Source organism: Pipistrellus hanaki, assembly GCF_964339955.1.
Source record: "Pipistrellus hanaki genome assembly, chromosome: 5".
In the NCBI taxonomy this organism is placed as follows: Eukaryota; Metazoa; Chordata; class Mammalia; order Chiroptera; family Vespertilionidae; genus Pipistrellus; species Pipistrellus hanaki.
This window is the reverse complement of record NC_140507.1, coordinates 75,259,381-75,281,743: the sequence shown is the minus strand read 5'-3', so window position 1 is coordinate 75,281,743 and position 22,363 is coordinate 75,259,381. Positions and strand designations below refer to the sequence as shown.

The following is a 22,363-nucleotide window of genomic DNA, read 5'->3' as shown; positions in this document are numbered from 1 at the left end:
TTTCCCAAGTCCCTTCTCAAATCCCTCACCTCCACAGTACTCACTGGGCAGGTCTGTCTCTGCTGGAGTCTGACCAAGGAGTGGGAATCCACTGCCCCTGTCCTGCCTGGCAAGCAATGAAGGGTCAGGTTCCATCAAGACTGGCAGGATGTCAGAGTTAGTCGTGGGCTCCTGATGAAGTGGAGGCGAGAGGAGAAGATTCAGATGTGAATCCCTCTGGACTGAGACGGGAAGCTGAAGGGCTGGAGGCACAGCAGATTATCTATTGCTGCATGGCCCTGGGAGCTCAATGCACAGAGCTCATAATTAGTCAATGGGTCTGGGTTATCCCAATCTCTGAGGACTTGCTGATGTTAATAATAGAGGAAAAGGGAATGTAGTTTTTATGGGTTTGGGCCCTTCCTCTTCTAAGGAGAAAGCTCCTCCGCACTTCTCATTTCCAACTTCCAAATTACAGAGATTTAATAAACTCAATTTTTTTTTTCAATTAATGAAATCAATGTGTATTTTTATGTGTACACATTCATTGAATTGATCATCCTATGTAGGGATAACTACGGTATGTTTTCTATACCAAAGATAATATTTGATTTCTAGTTTGGCATTTAAAATTTATGTTTCTAGCCGAAACCGGTTTGGCTCAGTGGAAAGAACGTCGGTCTGCGGACTGAAAGGTCCCAGGTTCGTTTCAGGACAAGGGCATGTACATTGATTGCAGGCACATCCCCGGTAGGGGATGTGCGGGAGGCAGCTGGTCGATGTTTCTCTCTCATAGATGTTTCTATCTCTCTATCCCCCTCTCTCTTCCTGTCTGTAAAAAATCAATAAAATATATTTTTAAATAAAAAAATAAAATAAAATTTATGTTTCTAAATAAGAACTCCCTCTTTTTTTTTCTATAAGAACTTTGAGATTTCATGTGTTCAGATGTGTTTTTTCTTTTCTTATTTTGATAGACAGCCAAAGTTCTACTTTTTCAGTAGAAATTATGTATGTTGTTACATTAGATGACCACCTATTTTGATATACGCAATTCACAATTTTCTTAAATCCTGCAGGGAATTTCACAGATGCCTGTGTTCTAAATTTAGGGCTACAGTCATTATGTCTTTTACATTTTTTAATTTGTTGGGGTGACATTTCTTCATAACATGGCATAGGTTTCAGGTGTGCAATTCAGTAGGGCATCATCTGTTTATTGAATTGTGTGTTCACCACTCCAAGTCAAGTCTCCTTCCATCACCATTTATGCCGGAACCCTTCACCCTCTTCTATCTCCCCCCACAACCCTTTCCCTCTGGTAATCACTCTGCTGTTGTCTGTATCAATGAGGTTGTGTGTTGTTGTTTTCTTAATCCCTTCACCTTTTTCACACGCACTCATGGCCCCTTCTCCTTTAACAACTATGAGTCTGTTCTCTGTATCTATGAGTATGTTCTTAATTTGTTTGTTAATTTATTTTGTTCATTAACAAACTTAAGATTCCACTTACGAGTGAAATTATATGATTACTTGTCTTTCTCTGACTTATATGATACTTGCTTTTCACTTAGCATAATACTCTCTATCAACAAGTATATATATTCTTTCATACACATATATATATGTATATATATATATATATGTATATATATATAGATAGATATATATATGTGTGTGTATATGAAAGAATAAATAGCCAAGAGGTAAGATTTCTTTTTCTTTATTAATATAACAGAGTAATATTCCACTGTATAAGTGTACCACAGCTTTTTTATCCACTCATATGTTAATGGGCACTTGGGCTGCTTCCAAGCCTTGGCTATTGTAAAAAAATATATATATCACAATGAACATAAGGTTCTTTCAAATTAGTGTTTTGGGTTTCTTCAGGTACACTTCCAGAAGTGGAATCACTGGGCCATCAGATCCTCCCATTCTATATTTTTTTGGTAATTGCATACTGTTTCCCACAGTGCCTGTACCAACCTGCATGCCCTTTTCTACACATCCTTGTCAACACTTATTGTACGTTGAAATGTGCACAAATGTTCACATCAGCATTATTAACAGTTCCAAACTGGAAATCGCTCACTGTAAATGCTGTGGGCATCAGCTGTAAATGGATAAGCAAACTGTGGTATAAACATTCAATAGAAGCCTATTCTGCAATAAAAAGGAATAAAATATTGACACTTTCTTCCACATGAATAACCCTGTAAAACATACACCAAATGGAAGAAGGAAGATACAAAGGCCACCTATTTTATGATTCAATTTATATGAGATATGAAGAAAACACAAATGTATAAAGACTGAAAGTGATCAGCAGTTTCCTATGCTAAAGTGGAAGTGGTAATTAACTATCAGTGAGCAAAAAAATATTTTTAAGGTGATAAAAATATTATAAAACTGGATTTTGTTAATGAATACCTAACACTAGAAATTTACTAAGATAATTGAACTTACCACATCAATAGGTGGATTTTATGAAATAGTGTGAACTATCTATATATATAAAAGGCTAAAATGCAAAGTGTACCCTCGTGAGTTTGACCGGGAGACTGGGAGTTCGATCACTCTCTATGACATGTGCTGACCACAGGGGGCAATGTGGAATGAAAGAAGGCCTTGGTAGGCAGTTGGCATCCGGGAAAGAAAGGCCCTGGCTGGCAGCCGAAAGGCCCTGAGCGCAAGCCAGGCCAACGGACCTACGCATGCACAAATTTTGTGCATTGGGCCTCTAGTATCTCAATAAAATATTAAAACATAAATTTTAAAGAGTTTTGTTTCTGAAATTACTCAATGTGAGTTCAAAACTTTTGTTTGAACAGGATCTGCTACACACCAACAATCTTATGCTCATCACTCCACAGTACAATCATTTGTATCTCTCTGGTTTCTTCTTCAGTTTCTAGACTACACAATAAACACATATTGAATTAAACCCAATAAAAACAAGATCAGATAAGTCTTTCCTCCATTAAAAAAATTGTTTTTTTAATAATTGTACAGTCTTGACTATGTCCCCAATAGTTCGTTTCTATTTTTTCTCCAAAGTCCATAATGAATTTCATTATATTATCTTAATTGTTCACCTTATTAGCCCCTGTGTTGACTTTTGTTTATGCAAAAGCAGGTGCTGAGACAAGGATTTATGTTCAAACACTTTATTGGAAGGAGCCAGGGACATGGATGGGAGAGAGAGGAACTGATACACAAAAGAAAATATATCCAATGAAGCTTGCATTATGGCACCTACCACTGTGAATAAACAGAGATTTCATCTCCAGGGGAAATTCCGGTAAATGATACAAAACATAAACCTCAGCATTATTCAGATAAAGGATGAAAGACATGCTATACTCCACACTTTTCCATCAAGAGCTGTCTCTGATGGGACATAATTCCCTGTCACTTCTGCTACCACATATTGGGCAAAGGTTCTTGCTAGAACTGGATGTTGGCAGTTATACAATGGAAAGGTGAGAGGATGTCGTGTAACATTGGAGGAATGTTACCAGCATGTACTCCTCCATGCTTCCTTGCAGAATCAATTCTGCCAAATTCTTCCCCTCAAAAGAATTAAGTTCTAAACATGTTCCAAAAATGTGTAACTATTCCTCCTGAGGCATCCCTACAGAGTTCCAAAAAATAACTAAATCACTTCAGAAAAAAAAAAAATCTTATTATATTGTACTCATTGTTACACAGTTTGAGATCTTAGAGGCCTTTTACAAAATTGCAAGAATGAGAAATATAGGTCAAATAAAAAAGGAAATGAAGGAAGATGGATGGAAAGAAGGATAATAAAAAATGGCAATTCTCAGTTTTCCAGGTGGAAAATTCCTATAGGGCATCTGATGAAACCATCTTTCAAATCTAGATTCCTACTCTAAACTTGAAAATCACATCACAGTTCCTGTGAAAGGTAGGATAGTAAGGTCAGCTTTTCAGGTTGTAGTTCAACTTCATTTCCGTCTCTTATTTTAAAAAGTAAAGTGAATGAGAGAAAAATCTCTCAAAAAATGTTTTTAAGATGAAATTAACTCATTCATGTGAAGAAACAAGAAGAGTCCTGAGAGCATTATCATGATGTTCTGATTATATGAAAATTAAATTTCATATAATTTTATCTGGAAAAAAAGGATACAACACAATATAGGTGAAGATCAGCAACATATAAGGACTACTTTTTTGGAAATTAACTCAGCACTTATAAAATAAGTGCTTTAAGTTTAAGGTGAGAAATCTTAAAAATAGCTGCATGAATGCTGACCAAACATGGAATACTGTAGACTGCATATAAAGAAGAAAAGTAAAAGAGGAATTTCTGGGGGGAAAAACTAATACAAAAACAAACAAAAGCAAAATCATACATGTTTGGAAATAGAAGGAATCAAGCCTGTCTTGGAGGAGTAAAAAAGAATCAGATTTCAAATTTGCAACATTTATCTTTGGGGCCCTCAATGTGCCCTTAGTTCTGAGGCCAGAGATCCATCACAGACAAGGTGCTGCTAGGTTGAGGAGCCTTCTCAGGGCCCCCTTCACATCCTTGTGCCTCAGGCTGTACATGAAGGGGTTCAGCATGGGGGTGACCACAGTGTACATTGAGTTTTGTAGGGAAGAATGGGTCAGAACAGAACTGAGGTGGACCCCCAGGCCTGTCCCATAGAATAAGGAGACCACGGAGAGGTGAGACCCACAGGTGGAAAATGCTTTATATTTTCCCTCCTCCAGAGGACATTCTCATTAAAGTGGCAAAAATCCTACAGTAAGAAAACAGAATTCTTATGAGAGGAGGCCTTTGTTGGACTATGGCTTATCTCAGAATTCCTATGAGAACAGTAGCCACATTCAAGACGATGCTGTTGATGAAGGTGTCAGAGCAGGCCATCTTGAAGATCTAAGTCAGTTCACAGAAGAAATGTGGGATTTCAGTGCCGACACAGAAGGTCAGCTGCCTTGTCAGTAGAATATGAAGCAGGGAGACTGAGACAGTGATGAACCAAGACATCAGAACCAGAATGCCACAGAAGCGTGTGTTCATGATGACTGTAGTACAGGGGGTGGCAGATGGCCACATACCGACCATAGGCCATCACAGTCAGGATGCACTGGTCCATTACAGAAAATATCATAGTAAAATACACTTGAATGGGGCACCCAATGTAGGAGATGTTTTTGTTCTGTGCCTGGATATTCACCAGCATCTTTTGGATGTGGTGGAGGTGAAACAGATGCCAACAAAGGACAGGTTGGAAAGGAAGTAGTGCATGGCTGTGTGCAGGTGGGAGTCAGAGCTGATGAAAAATATGAAGCATTTCCAACCACAGTGAACAGGTACATACACATGCACTCTCCACAGAGGATGGGCTGCAGTTCAGGATCATCTGAGAGACTCAGGAGAAGGAATTGTGATGCTTCTGTGTGGTTTTCAGCTTCCATGCCTCTGGTGTGTGTTCTAAAGGAGGAAAAAGCAACCTCCAGTAAGCCGCCAAATGGCATCTCAGCTGGTCATCACCAGTCATTCACTCGGTTAAGTGGTTACCCAATTTTATTTTAAATGATGTAAACATGCAGACTTTCTTTAATTTAACTGAAGTCTTTCTCTTTTTATCTTCAACTCACTGGTTCTAATTCACTTATTGAAATCAATGGACATAAACCAATTTCTTCTTTCATACCAGCCTTTCAAATTAACTAAAGATGTTTAAGGTGCTTACTTTAACAATCTCCATACTACTTGCATTTCATAATAGTGATTAAAACATGTGTTTTCAGCTCAGACAATCTTAGTTCTGTGACCTGATGCTTTATATTGATGTCATAGCTAACTAACTCTCTATGTGCCTTATTGTGTTTCTAAAGTGTGGTTTCTGCTATTACAATTTTTATGAGGTAATAAAATGCCTTTAATCACAGTAAGATCCTTCTGTGTTATAGCTATTATTATCATTGTTAATTTATTCTTTCATTATAGTTATTTTTTAAAAAATATATTTTATTGATTTTGTACAGAGAGGAAGGGAGAGAGATAGAGAGTTAGAAACATCAATGAGAGAGAGTCATCATCAGCTGCCTCTTGCACACCCCCTACTGGGGATCTGCCCGCAACCAAGGTACATGCCCTTGACCGGAATCGAACCCGGGACCCTTCAGTCCCCAAGCCGATGCTCTATCCATTGAGCCAAACCGGTCCCGGCTCATTATAGTTATTTTTTAGATATAACTGTTCCAAAGTACAGTTCAGACCTGTGATTTAGAAATAGGATGTGAGTCAGACTTCCTGGAACAGAATTTGCTCTACCACGTTACATCTCTTTGACCTTGATGAAGTTATTTAATCTCCCTCAGCTACAGATACTTTACCTCCACAATGAGAGTATTAAATATTCCTTACATTGTAGGACAGATGTGCAATTAAATGGCATGATGCATATAATTTTTCTAGTGTTGTTCCTGATATACAGTGGGCATGTGATAAAAGAGATCAACCAAAGGACTTATATGCATGCATATAAGCCTAACCAATGGACACAGACAATAGGAGGGTCAGGGCTTGAGTAGAGGGTAAGGGGGTAATGGGGGAATAAGGACACATATTTAACACCTTAATAAATAAAGAAAATTTTTTAAAAAAGAGGTCATGGGTTCAATCCATGCTCTGGGCACCTATGGGAGGCAGCCAGTCAGTCTCTCTCTCTCTCTCTCTCTCTCTCTCTCTCTCTCTCTCTCTCTCTCTCTCTCTCTCTCTGTCTCTCTCTCTCTCTCCTCTCTCCTGCCCATTTCTTTCAAATCAATAAATATATTCTCAGGTGAGGATTACATATAATAATAATACTAAAATAAAACCTCTGGCCATTAGTGTTCAGGTGTGATACCTGGTTAGCAATTCTGTGAGTGTTATCTCATAATATGGCCAGGAGGAAGTAATGAATCAGAAGTTCATTGGGAGAAAACAACAAGAAGTTTTATCCATGGGACCTTTCAGATATTCCCAGATGTGTATATTCTTTAGAATAGTTCTAATTTGCATTCTTTTGCTATAATAGAACTGTAATTATAAGTGTAGCAATGTTCTAATTTCTGTGACTCATTCAGATGAATTACTAACTTGAGGAAATTGCCCAACACTGATCATTCTAGCAAATTATTGAATGTGAGGGAGTCCCTGATTTTGTGGCCAAATGGTCTGAAGTGAGGGTGGCCCTGGGGACTCCTGAACTTGTGGCTGGTGTCTGAAGTGGAAAAGTCTTACAGGGACTCTTCCCTCAGTCTCTGTGGTTCTGCAAACTCTTTGAAGCCAGGAAGGGCTGTGGAATAAGTCAAGACAAGCCGAAGCCCATCAAAGGCCTCCCTAAAATCACCAAGAAGGTCTTGGTTGAGGATGATCCTTTACTGAATTGGTGCCAAGGTGTGGACTGCTTCAGAAGGAGGCATGATGTTAAGAGGACTCTCTGGAGTTGAGGCAGATTGCTATGGAGGTTGATGTTCAGGGGTAAGTGGTACACCCAAAATTTGGGACAAAATGTTCCTTATTCCTAATAGGACATCTTTTCTTTTACTGTGGTAAAATCACCATACATAAAATATACCATCAAAACCATTTAAATGTCCAATTCAGTGGTATTGTGTACATTCACATTGCTGTTCAACCATCACCACCACCCATCTCCAGAACTCTTTTCATCTTGCAAAAATGAAATTTCTTATTCCCCAATTAAACACTAACTCCCTATTTTCTCTTCCCATAGACCCTGGAGACCAAAATTTTTTGTCATGTCTTTATGAATTTGACTACTTTTGATGCCCCAAATAAGTGGAGTCATACAGTATTTGTCTTTTCAAGTTGGGCTAATTGATGTAGAAATGTTAGATAGAATGGAGAAAAGAATTATAAGGAATATTAGGAATTATATATCCCAGTATTGCTAGGATACTCCTGTTGATAAGAATTTATTCAAACATGTTATTAAATCATTCCATTTCAAGATATTCTGGTTTGAACAAGAAATAAAATAATCACCCCATTTTCTCAATTATCTGACCAAAATGATGAAGGAGCAAAAATATGAAGAAAAAAAAAGAATCTGGGTAAAAGTATAGAAAGAATAAATAACAGAAAGAAAGAGCTATGATTTTCTTTCCTTTTTTCCATCACATGTATCCCCTCTATGCATCTTCCACCTCCACCATCACCCTATCACCATGTTGTTGTCTATGTCCATGAGTTCTCCCTCTTTTGTTTTTCTTTTCTCTTCAATCCCTCCACAAAGCTGTCTATCTGTATCTATTTACAATGATTGAAATAAGACTGCCCATAACCAAGAGTCTTGAGTAGTACATAAGGAAAGTGAGAAGGGAATACTGAGGTCTATGCATAATTCTGAAGGAGCTATGACTTAAGGAGTTGAAATTAATCTCCTAATTCTATTACAGATGTGCCAAAAGGGAAAATTACCTAAACAGAAAGCAAAGAGCCATATAGGTACATAGTATATGCTATGTGACTACATATACAGAATTTCTTTTTTTACATATTTTTTACTGATTCAGAGAGGAAGTAAGAGAGAGAGAGAAATATCAAAGATAAGAGAGAATCATTGATCAGCTACCTCCTGCATGCCCCACACTGGGGATTGATCCGGTAACTCAGACACATGCTTCAACTGGGAATCAAACTGCGACCTTCGGATTCAAAGGTCAACACTCAACCACTGAGGAACACTGGCAAAGCCATCTTCAGAATTTCTTGTAATTTGATTTTTATACTTTTTCCAGTCTATGAACAAAAATGATAGCACAGGTATAGAGATCAGACTGTTCTCCTGACCATCCTCCAAAGGGCACTCTTGATGTCTCTGTTCCTCAGGCTGTAGATAAAGGGGTTCAGCATGGGGTTGACCACAGTGTATATCACTGAGGCCACTGCATCTTTCTTCAGGGAAGATGAGACAGCTGAACTGAGGTACACACCAAGGCCTGTCCCATAAAATAAGCAAACAACTGACAAGTGAGAGCCACAGGTGGAGAAGGCTTTATATTTTGAAACTGATGATGGCATTCTCAGAATGGAGGACACAATTCTATAGTAAGAGAAAAGAATCCATGAGAGTGGGACACCACCAAAGATGGCTCCAATAAAGTAGATCAATATGTCATTGGTAGAGGTGTCAGAACAGGCAAGGCTGAAGAGTTGAGAAGGCTCACAAAAAAAATTAGGGATTTCCACATCTGCACAGAAGCTAAGTTGTGACATCAGGTAGAAGTGCAGCTGGGAGTCCAAAAGGCTGATGAAAAATGACAGCAGGACCAACAAGCCACAGAGGCGAGGGCTCATGATGACTAGGTAGTGTAGGGGCTGACAAATGGCCACCAAACGGTCATAGGCCATCACAGGCAAGAGTACACTTTCTAACCCCCCAAAAAGAGAATAACAGGTAGCCTGAGTTAGGCAGCCTGCATAGGTGATGGACTTGCTATGTGTCTGGAGGTTCCGCAGCATCTTGAGAACCGTAGTGGTACTGAAACTGATGTCAGCCAATGACAAATTGGAAAGGAAGAAGTACATAGGTGTATGGAGGTGGGAGTCAGAGATGACAGCCAGGATAATGAGTAGGTTCCCGAGCATGGTCACCAGGTACATGGACAGGAACAGCCCAAACAGAAGAGGCTGCAGTTCTGGATCATCTGAGAGTCCCAGGAGGAAGAATTCTGAATCACCTGTTAGATTCTGTTTTTCTATGCAGATAGGACACATTTTGAAAAATAAGAGAGTATTAAATAAATGGAACAAGTGTACAGGTGTCCATACTTTGGATTCAAACAATACATAAAGTATTTACAGTTGAGTACCATATACCCTCTCTTTTTATTACCTTCAGCGACATTTCTCAGTTGTTAACTTTTTTAGAACTCTTTCCATATTGTCTTGCTATTCACCTGTTTCCATATACACCCACTTAAGAAACACTGGTTCAATAAATATTAGAGGTAAAAGAATATTTTGAGTCTACAAGTCCATGAACAGAGTAAAATATCATCCTTTCACTTTTGAAGGAAAAAATATGAAATGAGAAATATTCTTTTCTAACACAGAAATCATTATAATTAAAAGAGGTTGAATTAATTTTATCTCACCCAAATGCAGTATAAGTAATGCTTTTAACTTGGAATGTAGTATAGAGGAGCTAAAACCACATTAACTATATTCTAACTTAAAATAAAATATTCATAATCACATAGCATTTTTATATGGCAGTTATCATTTAGGTTTTCATCTTTATTTGGTTTTATGGCATCCATCTTCCACAGAGATAAGGGCTTATTTAAATGTGTGGATTGTCTGGTCAAATTCCCCTCAAATATAATTCACATATAATTATTTGTTCTTAGTGGACTTTACATTTTGAAAAACATGTTTGTGTTAAATGCACAAAATCATACAGCACCACTGATTCTAAATATGGTCTTAATTTAGAATGCATCAATTATCCCATATAATAAAAGCTTAATATGCTAAGTGTCCAGTCATCTGATCATCCATTCAATCAAAGCATAATGTGCTAATGGTATGGTTAGGCCACTCAACTTCTCATTATGATGTGCTCTGACTACCAGGGGGCAGACGCTCTGACTAGTAGGTTAGCTTACTGCTGTGAACTGGTTGATCAGGACTAAGTGCAATGGGCCAGACAAGCCTGGTGCCTTCCCACAATTCCTCCCCAGCTGGCCAACCACCTGCATCCCTCCCAGGCCCCCATGGTGCACTAGTGGGGGCCCGTGCCCACCACCTGAGTGCACAAATTTAGTGCACTGGGCCTCTAGTTAAATAATAACTTTCATGAATACTCTATACTTTTTTTTTTTTTTGAAAGGTTATTTTCCATAAGTGATACAGAATCTCAGAGAAACAACTGAGGTTGAGTTTGCACTTTTCTGTTTTGGTTCAGAGTAGATTGGTAAAACTTCTTAAATTTGTTTCTAATCACAAACATTTGTGAAGGTTTGATTTCTCATCAAAACCAACTCTCCAATGTACAGTTGAGAAAATTCGGACCAAAGCCAGGCCTCAAATCTTACGTTCACATTTTTGTGCCAGTTTAAGAGCTTTCCAAGTCAATTCTTTCTTACAGAGGGATTGCATTTCTCCTAAATTCATCCCCCTGAAGGCAACTTGGGTAATTTCTTTTGTCAGGTCAAAATATGATATAATTAATAAAGTATTGCTTTGACAAAATATTTATTCCTCCCTCATGCACTGCTGATGGGAATGTAGACTGGTGCAGCCACTGTGGGTGACGGCATGAGTGGGAGTAATGGGGGGAGTAATAAGGGAATAAGGACACATATGTAACACCTTAATCAATAAAGAAATTTTAAAAATATTTATTCCTTTTTGTGACATGCTAGATTCCTATGGATATATCTGAGCATTTCTAGTTTGTAAATACTCCCTAACTTTATTTAAGTAAACAATTTTTTAATAAACTATCTTTGCATTTTTAAAAAGATGTAATTTGGGAATAATTAAAGGGGATAAAAGAACAAAGACTACTATTACAAACTCTTGGGTGGTTTCTTCATCTGTAAAATAAGTATATTAATTGAACTGACTTTACAGGGTTGTTGTAAAAAATAAAATTAAATTATAACTATAAAATAGTTAATCAATGGTTATCAATTGTATTTGATCATCATAATTATCTATCGATCTTTTAAAATTTAATGATGGGCTGGCTGTAACCTAGAATTAAACCAGAATTTCTACATGTAAGTCCTTTGGGTATATTAACATACAGCCAGTGTAGGGAATCATTGCCAGGCTATTAATAAATGTTGTATTAATACTACCTACTATTATCAGTACATTTTTAGCCAGTTCCCATATTAAAATATAAATATTTAATAATATGCTATAGAACTCATTTTTAAAATACATTTTTATTTGGGTTTTTTTTTAGAGAGAGAGAGAGGAATGGAAGAGAGAGATAACATCAATAAGAAATACAGATCTTGCACTCCCCCTACTGGAGATAGAGACTGATACCCTGGCATGTGTCCTGACTGGGAATCAATTGTGATCTCCCGGTGCACAGGACAACACTCAATCCACTGTGCAACACTGGCCAGGCAGAACGCATGTTTATCATTGGTAAAACTTGAGGTTATTTTGCTGTCCCTGCATGATTTTCCCCTGCACTTCAGTTGTTCAAAGACAAATACCATCATAAATTTGGTGGATGCATTTTCCTTTCAATATTTTCATAACATTAGTATTGAATTATGTATTCATAAGCAGTTTTCTTGAAAACTTACCTAAATACTCTCATACTACGCTTACTATTCCCTAAGTTCTCATTTACCACAGCATTACATTTCAAGTCTCTCTGTGAAATACATACATTTTTTTCAGCACTTTAAGTGATGCTTAGTGTTACCTGACAAATAAACTACATTTTATTTTTCAATTTTTTATTATGACAGTTCTAAGAAAATCCTTAAGCCTCTTCTCCACATCACACATGTGAAAATATTCTAAAGACATATGCATAAAAGATAATTGTTTCAATTGAAAATTTTGATATCTAGGCAATTTTACTATTGATTACCTATACTAGTTTTCCCAATAGAATAATTAGGCAAAATCAATTACATGCTCTGATTGCCAAGGTATAAAATTAGAAAGTTCCCTGAAGTCTTACTAGCCATAGTCTTTTCAGGATAGACCCATAAAAATACCCATCTTGTATAGGGAATGATGTTTTGATAGTTCATGTTTATAAAATGTGCTTAAAAAAGTGCATTACTACCTATAGAAAGCCCTACAATTCTACATCCATAAAGGTCCTTGCAAACCACAGATGAACTCACCAAACCCCAAGAGAAGGAATTGGTGGTGGTGCCCTTGTTTGGAAAGACACAATCGTTGTGCCGCGGTGGAGGGGACAGAGCCTGGTCTGGGAATCAGGAGGCCTGTGTCTGAGTCCCACAGCTGTCTCCCACTAAGTGGGAAGTGTGGGTAATTCCTTACACCTGTCTGTGCTGATGGCTCTTACACAGAAATGGGAGATTAACACCCATTTCTGGCAAATGTGTGGCATCAAACAGAGGTTTGCTTTTAAATAAATGTTCAGTTATGTTTTAAATCACATTGAAATAGTGGGTTTGTTGATGAAAATCAATCCCAGGAAAGGCTGAAGGACATGTTATTCTATGATTGGGCAGAGAAAGGTAGAAGCCTATCCACGGACTGAGTGGAAATCCTGAAATGTGTCTCAGTCCACACAACAGGATTTACTTCACTTTTCCTCTCTTTTTTATTTTTATGAAAATCTCCACCATTTTTCTTTGTATTTAAATCTGTAGATTTTATTAAAAGGGGAATGATAGGTTTCTTAGAAAATCCCAGATGTAGATGCATACAAACACTGTTTTGTCCTCTGCTATCCCCAGGAGGCATTGCCGGAAGGAGGAAATTACTGGAAAGAAAGCCCTGGGCACGTGGAAGTCATGTCACCCACACACTGTTTCTGAGATTTGAGGAAGACTCTATGCAGTATTTAGCAGCGATTGTTGTTCACTGCTAAGCAGAGGGTAGGCCCTGGGGGATCAGAAATGAATGAGACTCGGTTATTTCCCTCCAGGTATTCAGATTCTAACTGTAAGGTCAAAAATACCTGAAACTTTCCATACTGGTTGCCTCTCAACTATTTGTCCTAAACCCTCTTTTTGTCCTAAAGAGGAAAAAAAAAAAAAAAAAAAAGCTCTTGACAGTCCCTTCTCCATCCATCGCCTCCACAGTACTCACTGGGCAGGTCGGTCTCTGCTGGATTATGACCAAGGAGTGGGAATCCACTGCCCCTGTCCTGCCTGGCAAGCAATGAAGGGTCAGGTTCCATCAAGACTGGCAGGATGTCAGAGTTAGTCGTGGGCTCCTGATGCAGTGGAGGCGAGAGGAGAAGACTCAGATGTGAAGGCCCCTGGACTGAGATGGGAAGCTGAAGGGCTGGAGGCACAGCAGATTATCTATTGCTGCATGGCCCTGGGAGCTCAATGCACAGAGCTCATAATTAGTATAATGGTTCGACATTATCCCAACCTCCGAGGACTTGCTGTTGTTAATCATAGAGGAAAAGGGAATGTGCATGTTAAGGGTTTGGGCCCTTCCTCTTCTCAAAAGAAAGCTCCCCTGTGTGTCTCATGTCCAGCTTCCAAGTTGCAGAGATTTTATAAACTCAAACAATATTTTTCAATTAATGAAATCAATGTGTATTTGTATGTGTTCACATTCATTGAATTGATCATTCTATATAGAGATAATTATGTTTTTTATACTAAGGATAATATTTGATTTCTAGTTTGTCATTTAAAATTTATGTTTCTAAATAAGAACTCCCTCCCTCATTTTTTTTTCTATAAGAACTTTGGGATCTCACATGTTGAGATGTGTTTTTTCTTTTCTTATTTTGAAAGACAACCAAAGTTCTACTTTTGCAGTAGAAATTATGTATGTCGTTACATAAGGCAACCACCTATTTTGATATACGCAATTGACAATTTTCCTAAATCCTGCAGAGAATTTCACATCTGGCTGTGTTCTAAATGTAGGACTGTGGTCATCATGTCATTTAAAAAATTGAATTTGTTGAGGTGACATTTCTTATTAGCATTGCATAGGTATCAGGTGTGCAATTCTGTAGGGCATCATCTGTTTATTGAATTCTGTGTTCACCACCCCAAGTCAAGTCTTCTTCCACCACCACTTATACCGGAACCCTTCACCCTCTTCTACCTCCTGCCACAACCCTTTCCCTCTGGTAATCACTCTGCTGTTGTCTATGTGTATGAGGTTGTGTGTTGTTGTTTTCTTGATCCCTTCACCTTTTTCACATGCACTCCTGGCCCCCTTCTCCTTTAACTATCAGTCTGTTCTCTGTATCTATGAGTATGTTCTTAAGTTGTTAGTTTATTTTGTTCATTAGATTCCACTTAAAAGTGAAATTATATGATTACTTGTCTTTCTCTGACTTATATGGTACTTGTTTTTCACTTAGCATAATACTCTCTAGCAACAATAAAAAATATTTTTAAAAAAGAAAGAAAAAATAGCCAAAATATAAGATTTCCTTTTCTTTTTTAATATAACAGACTAATATTCCACTGTATAAGTGTACCACAGCTTTTTTATCCAGTCAAATACTAATGAGCACTTGGGCTGTTACCAAGTCGTGGCTATTGTAAATAATGTGGCAAAGAACATAAGGTTCTTTCAAATTAGTGTTTTGGGTTTCTTCAGGTACACTTCCAGAAGTGGAATCACTGGGCCATCAGACAGTTCCATTCTAAATTTTTTGTGGTAACGCCATACTGTTTCCCACAGTGCCTGTACCAACCTGCATTCCCTTTTCTACCCATCCTCACCAACACTTATTGTTTGTTGATTTATTGATGATAGTCATTCTGACAGGTGTGAAGTGCTATACTCATTGTGGTTTTGATTTGCATTTATCTGATTATTAGTAACATTGAGCATCTTTTCATGTCTACTGGCCATCTTATGTCTTCTAGGGAGAAGTGTCTATTTAGGTCCTTTGCCTGATTTTTAATTGGATTGTTTTTGTTGTTGAGTTGTTTAAGTTGTTTATAAATTTTGTTTACTAAACCTTATCAGAACTATCATTGGTGAATGTGTTGTCCCAGTCAGTGGGTTGTCTTTTCATTTTTTTGATGGTATACTTGGCTGGGCAAAAACTTTTAGTTTTTTTTTTTTTTTCCTGTTATTTCCCTTGCCTGAGGAGACATATCAGAAAAAAATATTGCTTTGAAAAATGTCTGAGATTATACTGCCTATGTTTTCTTCAAAGATTTTTATGGTTTTTGAGTCTGAAATAAAAGTCTTTAATCAATTTTGAATTTATTCTTCTGTATAAGTAAGAAGGAGGTCTGGTTTTGGTTTTTATTGCTGGTATCTATCCCATGTTTTCAACACCATTTTTAATTGATTATCTTTATTCTATTGTATGTTCTTGCCTTCTTTGTCAAGTGTTAATTGACCATGAAGGCATGGGTTTTCTTCTATGCTCTTTATTCTATATATTTCATTGACCTTTATGTCTGTTTTTATGCCAGTATCATGCTGTTTTGATTACTATAACCTTGCAGTATAATTTTATTTCAGGTAGCATAATTACTTTAACTTAGTTATTCTTTACCAAGATTGCTCTATCTATTTGGGGTCTTTTGTGCTTCCATAGAAAGTTTGGAAATATTTGTTCTAGTTCTGTGAACTATGTCATTGGTATCTTGATAGGAATGATGTTGAATTTATACATTGCTTTGACTAATTTGGACATTTTAATTATGTTAACTCTTCCTACCCAAAAACACAGTATATGTTTCCATTTATTTGTATCTTCTTCAATTTCTTTCTTAAGTATCTCATAATTTTTTGAGTAGAGGTCTTTTATATCCTTGGTTAAATTTATTCCTAGGGATTTTTCTATGCAATTGTAAATCAGATTTTATTCTTCGTTTTCCTTTCTGATGGTTCATTGTTGATATATTAAAATGCAACTGATTTCTGGATATTTATTTTTGCCCTTCTAATTTACTGCATTTATTTATCTGTTCTAGTGGTGCTTTTGGTGGGCTCCTTAGGTTTCTCTATATACAGCATCATGTCATCAGCAAATAATGACAGTTTTATATTTTCCTTTCCAATTCAGATGTCTTTTATTTCTTCTACATGTCTGATTGCTGTGGCTAGGTCTTTCAGTACTATGCTGATAAGACTGGTGAAAGTGGACATCCCTGTCTTCTTCCTGATCTTCAGGGAAACACTTTTAAGTTTTTGCCTGTTGAGTATAATGTTGCCTCTGATTTTGTCTTACATAGCCTTTATTGTGTTGAAGTATGTTCCCGCTATTTTACTTTGCTGAGAGTTTATAGCATAGATGGGTATTGGATTTTAAGGTGGTATGTTTCTAAGAATTTATCCATGTCATTCAGATTGTTTAATTTGTTGCCATACAGTTGTTTGTAATATTGTCTTATTATCTCTTGTATTTCCCTGGAGTCAGTTGTTACTTATCTTTCATTTCTGACTTTCTTCATTTGGGTCCACTTATCTTTTCTTGATGAGTCTGGTTAAAGATTGTCAATCTTTATCTTTTCAAAGAACCAGTTTTTGGTTTCATAGATTTTTTTTTTTTTTTGTATTGCTGTTTTTGTTTGTTGGCTTGTTTTTTAGATCCCATTTCATTTATTTTTACTGTGATCTTGGTTATTTTCTTCCTTCTGCTCATTTTGGGATTTTTTGTTTGTTGTTTTTTTTTGTTTTGTTTTGTTTTGTTTTTTTCTGGTACCTTTAAGGGTAAAATTATATTGTTTATTTGAAATTTTTAATTTTGCTTCAGGTAGGCCTGCTATGAATTTCCTCTTAGGACTGCTTTTGTTGGGTCCCTTAGATTTGGGGTTTTTGTTGTGTTCTCATTTTCATTTGTTTCAAGGTATCTTTTGATTTCTCCCCATATTTCATTGTTAATCCATTCACTATTTGATAACAAGTGATTTAGCCTCCACATCTCCGTTTCTTTTTCATTGTTTTTTTAAATTGGTTTCTAGTTTCATATCATATGGACAGAGAAGATGCTTGATGTGATTTCATCTTCTTAAATTTTTGGAGACTTGTTTTGTGTGTAACATGTGGTCTATTCTTGAAAATGTTACATATGCATTTGAAAAGAATGTATATTTGGTTGCTTTTGGGTGAAATGCAATGAATATATTTTTAAAAATTCGTCTGGCACCCAGTTGGTGTGGGTGAGTATTGGCAATTCACCAAGAGGTAACTGGTTCAATTTCCAGTCAGGGCACACGCTGGAGGCTAATTCCAGGTCATAAATGCAAAAAGTTCATCAAAAGGTGGGTGGACCTTGAAGCTTCAGCAGGGCTGAAGACACATATTATTGCTGGCTGGAATAGCTGTAAGTATTTCTCCAAACCTGAAAATCTACATGTTATTACCTGCTGCTGGCCTAACAGCTGAACAGCTGAGGGCAGTTCCCCCAACCTGATAATTTACTGTTTACCAAACTTTACCTTTGATATGTATGTTTGCTTTCCTTCAGGGCAAAAATCCTATATAATAAAAGCCTAATATGGTAAGTATCCGATCATCTGGTCAGCAGTTCAAACAATGAAAGTATAATATAAAACTCCTTACTTCACTGTGGGGCAGGGCGGAGTTATCCTCCATTAACTGGACCCTAGCCCAATCAGGGTCAGCCAAAGCAGTGACATCACCACCAGAGTAAAACCCCCGGGCTTGGCGAAATTCGCTCTCTTCTGCCATGCTGTCGGCGTGAGTGGGACAGAGCCCATGCTAGCATGGAAAAGGCTCTTTTGTTTATTGCATCTGTCTTGGCTCCCTGGTGGTCCTTGGGGATCACGAAGTCTGGGCGTAACACCCATCACCTGAAGAACGGACTTCCAAGTTGTGACAAAGCACCTCTAGACCTTACTCCTTCCTGTCCTATTGTCAAAACTTCTCTCTCTTTTTAAAATAAAAATAAAAAAGGACATGTGCATGCCCCTGAACAAAAAAGATATGCTAAGGCTACTTAACCGCTTGCTATGATGTGCACTGGCCATCAGAAGGCTGAAAGTCAATTGGCAGACCAGTCACTATGACATGCATTAACCGTCATGGGGCAGATTCTCCGACCAGTAGGTTAGCTTGCTGCTGTGGTCTGGCTGATCAGTATTGAGCAAGATGGGCCAGATATGCCCTGGAGACCTCCCACAGTCCCTCCCCAGCTTGCCAATCTCCTGCTTCCCTCTCTGGTCCTAATTGTGGACCACTGGTGTCCCTTGGCCTGGTCTGCACCCTCTCACAATCTAGGACAATTTTGAATGTCCAGTTCAGTGGTATTGTGTACATTCACATTGCTGTTCAACCATCATCACCACCCATCTCCAGAACTCTCTTCATCTTGCAAAAATGAAACTCCTTATTCCCCAATTAAATACTAACTCCCTATTTTCCTTCCCACAGACCCTGGAGACCAAAATTCTATGTCATGTCTTTATGAATTTGACTTCTTTAGGTGCCCCATATAAGTGGAGTTATACAGTATTTGTCTTTTCAAGTTGGGCTATTTGATGTAGAGATGTTAGATAGAATGCAGGAAGGAATTATAAGGAATGTTGGGAATCATATATCCCAGTATTGCTAGGAAACTCCTGTTGATAAGAATTTATTCAAATATGTTATTAAACCATTCAATTTCAAGATATTCTGGTTTGAACAAGAAATAAAATAATCACCCCATTTTTCTCAAGAATCTGACCACAATAATGAAGGAGCAAAAATATGAAAAAACAGAGAAGAATCTGGCGAAAGTATAGAAAGAATAAGTAACAGAAAAAGAGAGCTATGGTTTATCTTTCCTTTTTTCCATCACATTTATCCCCTCTATGCAGTCTTCCACCTCCACCGCCACCCCAATCACCACATTGTTGTCTATGTCCATGAGTTCTCCCTCTTTTGTTTTTCTTTTCTCTTCAATCCATCCACCCACTACCACCCCAACACCCTCCCACAAAGCTGTATATCTGTATCTATTTACAATGATTGAAACAAGACTGCCCATAACCAAGAGTCTTGGGTAGTACATAAGGAAAGTGAGAAGGGTATACTGAGGTCCTATGCATAATCCTGAAGGAGCTATGACTTAAGTAAGGATTCCAAATTAATCTCCCAATTCCATTACAGTTGTGCTAAAAGGAAAAATTATGTAAACAGAAAGCAAAGAGCCATATAGGAACACAGTATACACTATGTGACTACATATTCAGAATTTCTTTTTTAAATATATTTTTACTGATTCAGAGAGGAAGTGAGAGAGAAACATTAAAGATAAGAGAGAATCATCGATCAGCTAAATCCTGCATGCTCCACACTGGGGATTGATCCAGTAACCCAGACACATGCTTCAACTGGGAATCAAACTGTGACCTTCTGATTCAAAGGTCAACAGTCAACCACTGAGCAACAATGGCAAGGCCATATTCAGAATTTCCTATTGTTTGATTTTCTGCTTTTTCCAGTCTATGAACAAAAATGATAGCACAGGTATAGAGATCAGACTGTTCTCCTGACCATCCTCCAAAGGGCACTCTTGATGTCTCTGTTCCTCAGGCTGTAGATAAAGGGGTTCAGCATGGGGTTGACCACAGTGTATATCACTGAGGCCACTGCATCTTTCTTCAGGGAAGATGAGACAGCTGAACTGAGGTACACACCAAGGCCTGTCCCATAAAATAAGCAAACAACTGACAAGTGAGAGCCGCAGGTGGAGAAGGCTTTATATTTTGAACCTGATGATGGCATTCTCAGAATGGAGGACACAATTCTATAGTAAGAGAAAAGGATCCATGAGAGTGGTACACCACCAAAGATGGCTCCAATAAAGTAGATCAATATGTCATTGGTAGAGGTGTCAGAACAGGCAAGGCTGAAAAGTTGAGAAGGCTCACAAAAAAAATTAGGGATTTCCACATCTGCACAGAAGCTAAGTTGTGACACTATCAAGTAGTGCAGCTGGGAGTCCAAAAAGCTGATGAAAAATGACAGCAGGACCAACAAGCCACAGAGGCGAGGGCTCATGATGACTAGGTAGTGTAGGGGCTGACAAATGGCCACCAACCGGTCATAGGCCATCACAGCCAGGAATAGACTGTCTAAACATCCAAAAAGAGAATAACAGATAGCCTGAGTTAGGCAGCCTGCATAGGTGATGGACTTGTTGTGAGTCTGGAGGTTCCGCAGCATCTTGGGAACTGTAGTGGTACTGAAACTGATGTCAGCCAAGGACAAATTGGAAAGGAAGAAGTACATAGGTGTGTGGAGGTGGGAGTCAGAGATGACAGCCAGGATAATGAGTAGGTTCCCGATCATGGTCACCAGGTACATGGACAGGAACAGCCCAAACAGAAGAGGCTGCAGTTCTGGATCATCTGAGAGTCCCAGGAGGAAGAATTCTGAATCACCTGTTAGATTCTGTTTTTCTATGCAGATAGGACACATTTTGAAAATTAAGAGATTATTAAATAAATGGAACAAGTGTACAGGTGTCCATACTTTGGATTCAAATGATACATAAATAAAATATTTACAGTTGAGGACCATATACCCTCTCTTTTTATTACCTTCAGTGGCATTTCTCAGTTAGCTTTTTTAGAACTCTTTCCATATTAATGTCTGGGCTATTCACCTGTTTCCATATACACTCACTTAAGAGACACTGGGTCAATAAATATTAGAGGTAAAAGAACATTTTGAGTCTACAAGTCCATGAACAGAGTAAAATATCATTCTTTCACTTTTGAAGGAAAAATATTCTTTTCTAAGACAAAAATCATTATCATTAAAAGACATTAAGAGTTGGATGTACTTTATCTCACCCAAATGCAGTATAAGAAATGCTTTTAACTTGGAATGTAGTATAGAGGAGCTAAAACCACATTAACTGTATTCTAACTTAAAATAAAATATTAATAATCACATAGCATTTTTATATGGCAGTTATCATTTAGGTTTTCATCTTTATTTGGTTTTATGGCATTCATCTTCCACAGAGATAAGTGCTTATTTAAATGTGTGGATTGTCTGGTCAAATTCCCCTCAAATATAATTCACATATAATTATTTGTTCTTAGTGGACTTTACATTTTGAAAAACATGTTTGTGTTAAATGCACAAAATCATACAGTACCACTGATCTTAAAGATCGTATAAATTTAGAATGCATCAATTATTCTCTCTAATAAAAGAGAAACATGCAAATTTACCATTCCTTTACTACACCCACAAGCCACACCCACCAGCCAATTCGGGCAAGTATGCAAATTAACCCAACCAAGATGGCAAGTTAATTTGCATATACAGGCCACAGCAAAGTCTGAAGATAGTGTAGAAAAAATCCAAGAGCTGCAGAAGGGAGTGAAGCTGTGAAGAAGCAAGCAAGTGGGGCAGCAGAGAAGGAAGGGAAGCAGGTGGGGCAGCGGAGACCACAACAGGAAGCCCTATTGCAGGAATCTTAATGCAAGGGACCTCTAGTCCTCTATAATAAAAGTTTAATATGCTAAGTGTCCAGTCGTCTGAACTTCCATTCAATCAAAGCATAGTATGCTAATGGTATGCTTAGCCCACTCAATTGCTCGCTATGATGTGCCCTGACTACCAGGGAGCAGATACTCTGACTGGTAGGTTAGCTTGCTGCTGGGATCTGGCCGATCAGGACTAAGTGCAATGGGCCAGAGAAGCCCTGGATCCCTCCCACAATATCTCTTTGACTGGCCAACCTCCCGCATCCCT

At 37.9% G+C, this 22,363-nt stretch overlaps 2 protein-coding genes and 1 pseudogene across 3 annotated transcripts; all 3 read right to left on the bottom strand.

Annotated features, from left to right (window-relative positions):
* Window positions 1-4,885: 4,885 nt before the first annotated feature.
* LOC311623347 (olfactory receptor 7D4-like) lies at window positions 4,886-5,427 on the bottom strand (annotated as a pseudogene). The gene has a single exon. The product of its transcript is annotated as an olfactory receptor 7D4-like (transcript).
* A 3,370-nt stretch (window positions 5,428-8,797) lies between these two features.
* LOC311623530 (olfactory receptor 7E178-like) lies at window positions 8,798-9,742 on the bottom strand (the record flags this gene model as incomplete). The annotated part of the gene is made up of 1 exon (XM_084885724.1): window positions 8,798-9,742. One exon carries the CDS (start codon window positions 9,740-9,742, stop codon window positions 8,798-8,800), a length of 945 nt encoding a protein of 314 aa, XP_084741850.1.
* A 10,386-nt stretch (window positions 9,743-20,128) lies between these two features.
* LOC311623529 (olfactory receptor 7E178-like) lies at window positions 20,129-21,073 on the bottom strand (the record flags this gene model as incomplete). The annotated part of the gene is made up of 1 exon (XM_084885723.1): window positions 20,129-21,073. One exon carries the CDS (start codon window positions 21,071-21,073, stop codon window positions 20,129-20,131), a length of 945 nt encoding a protein of 314 aa, XP_084741849.1.
* Between the last annotated feature and the right edge of the window lie 1,290 nt (window positions 21,074-22,363).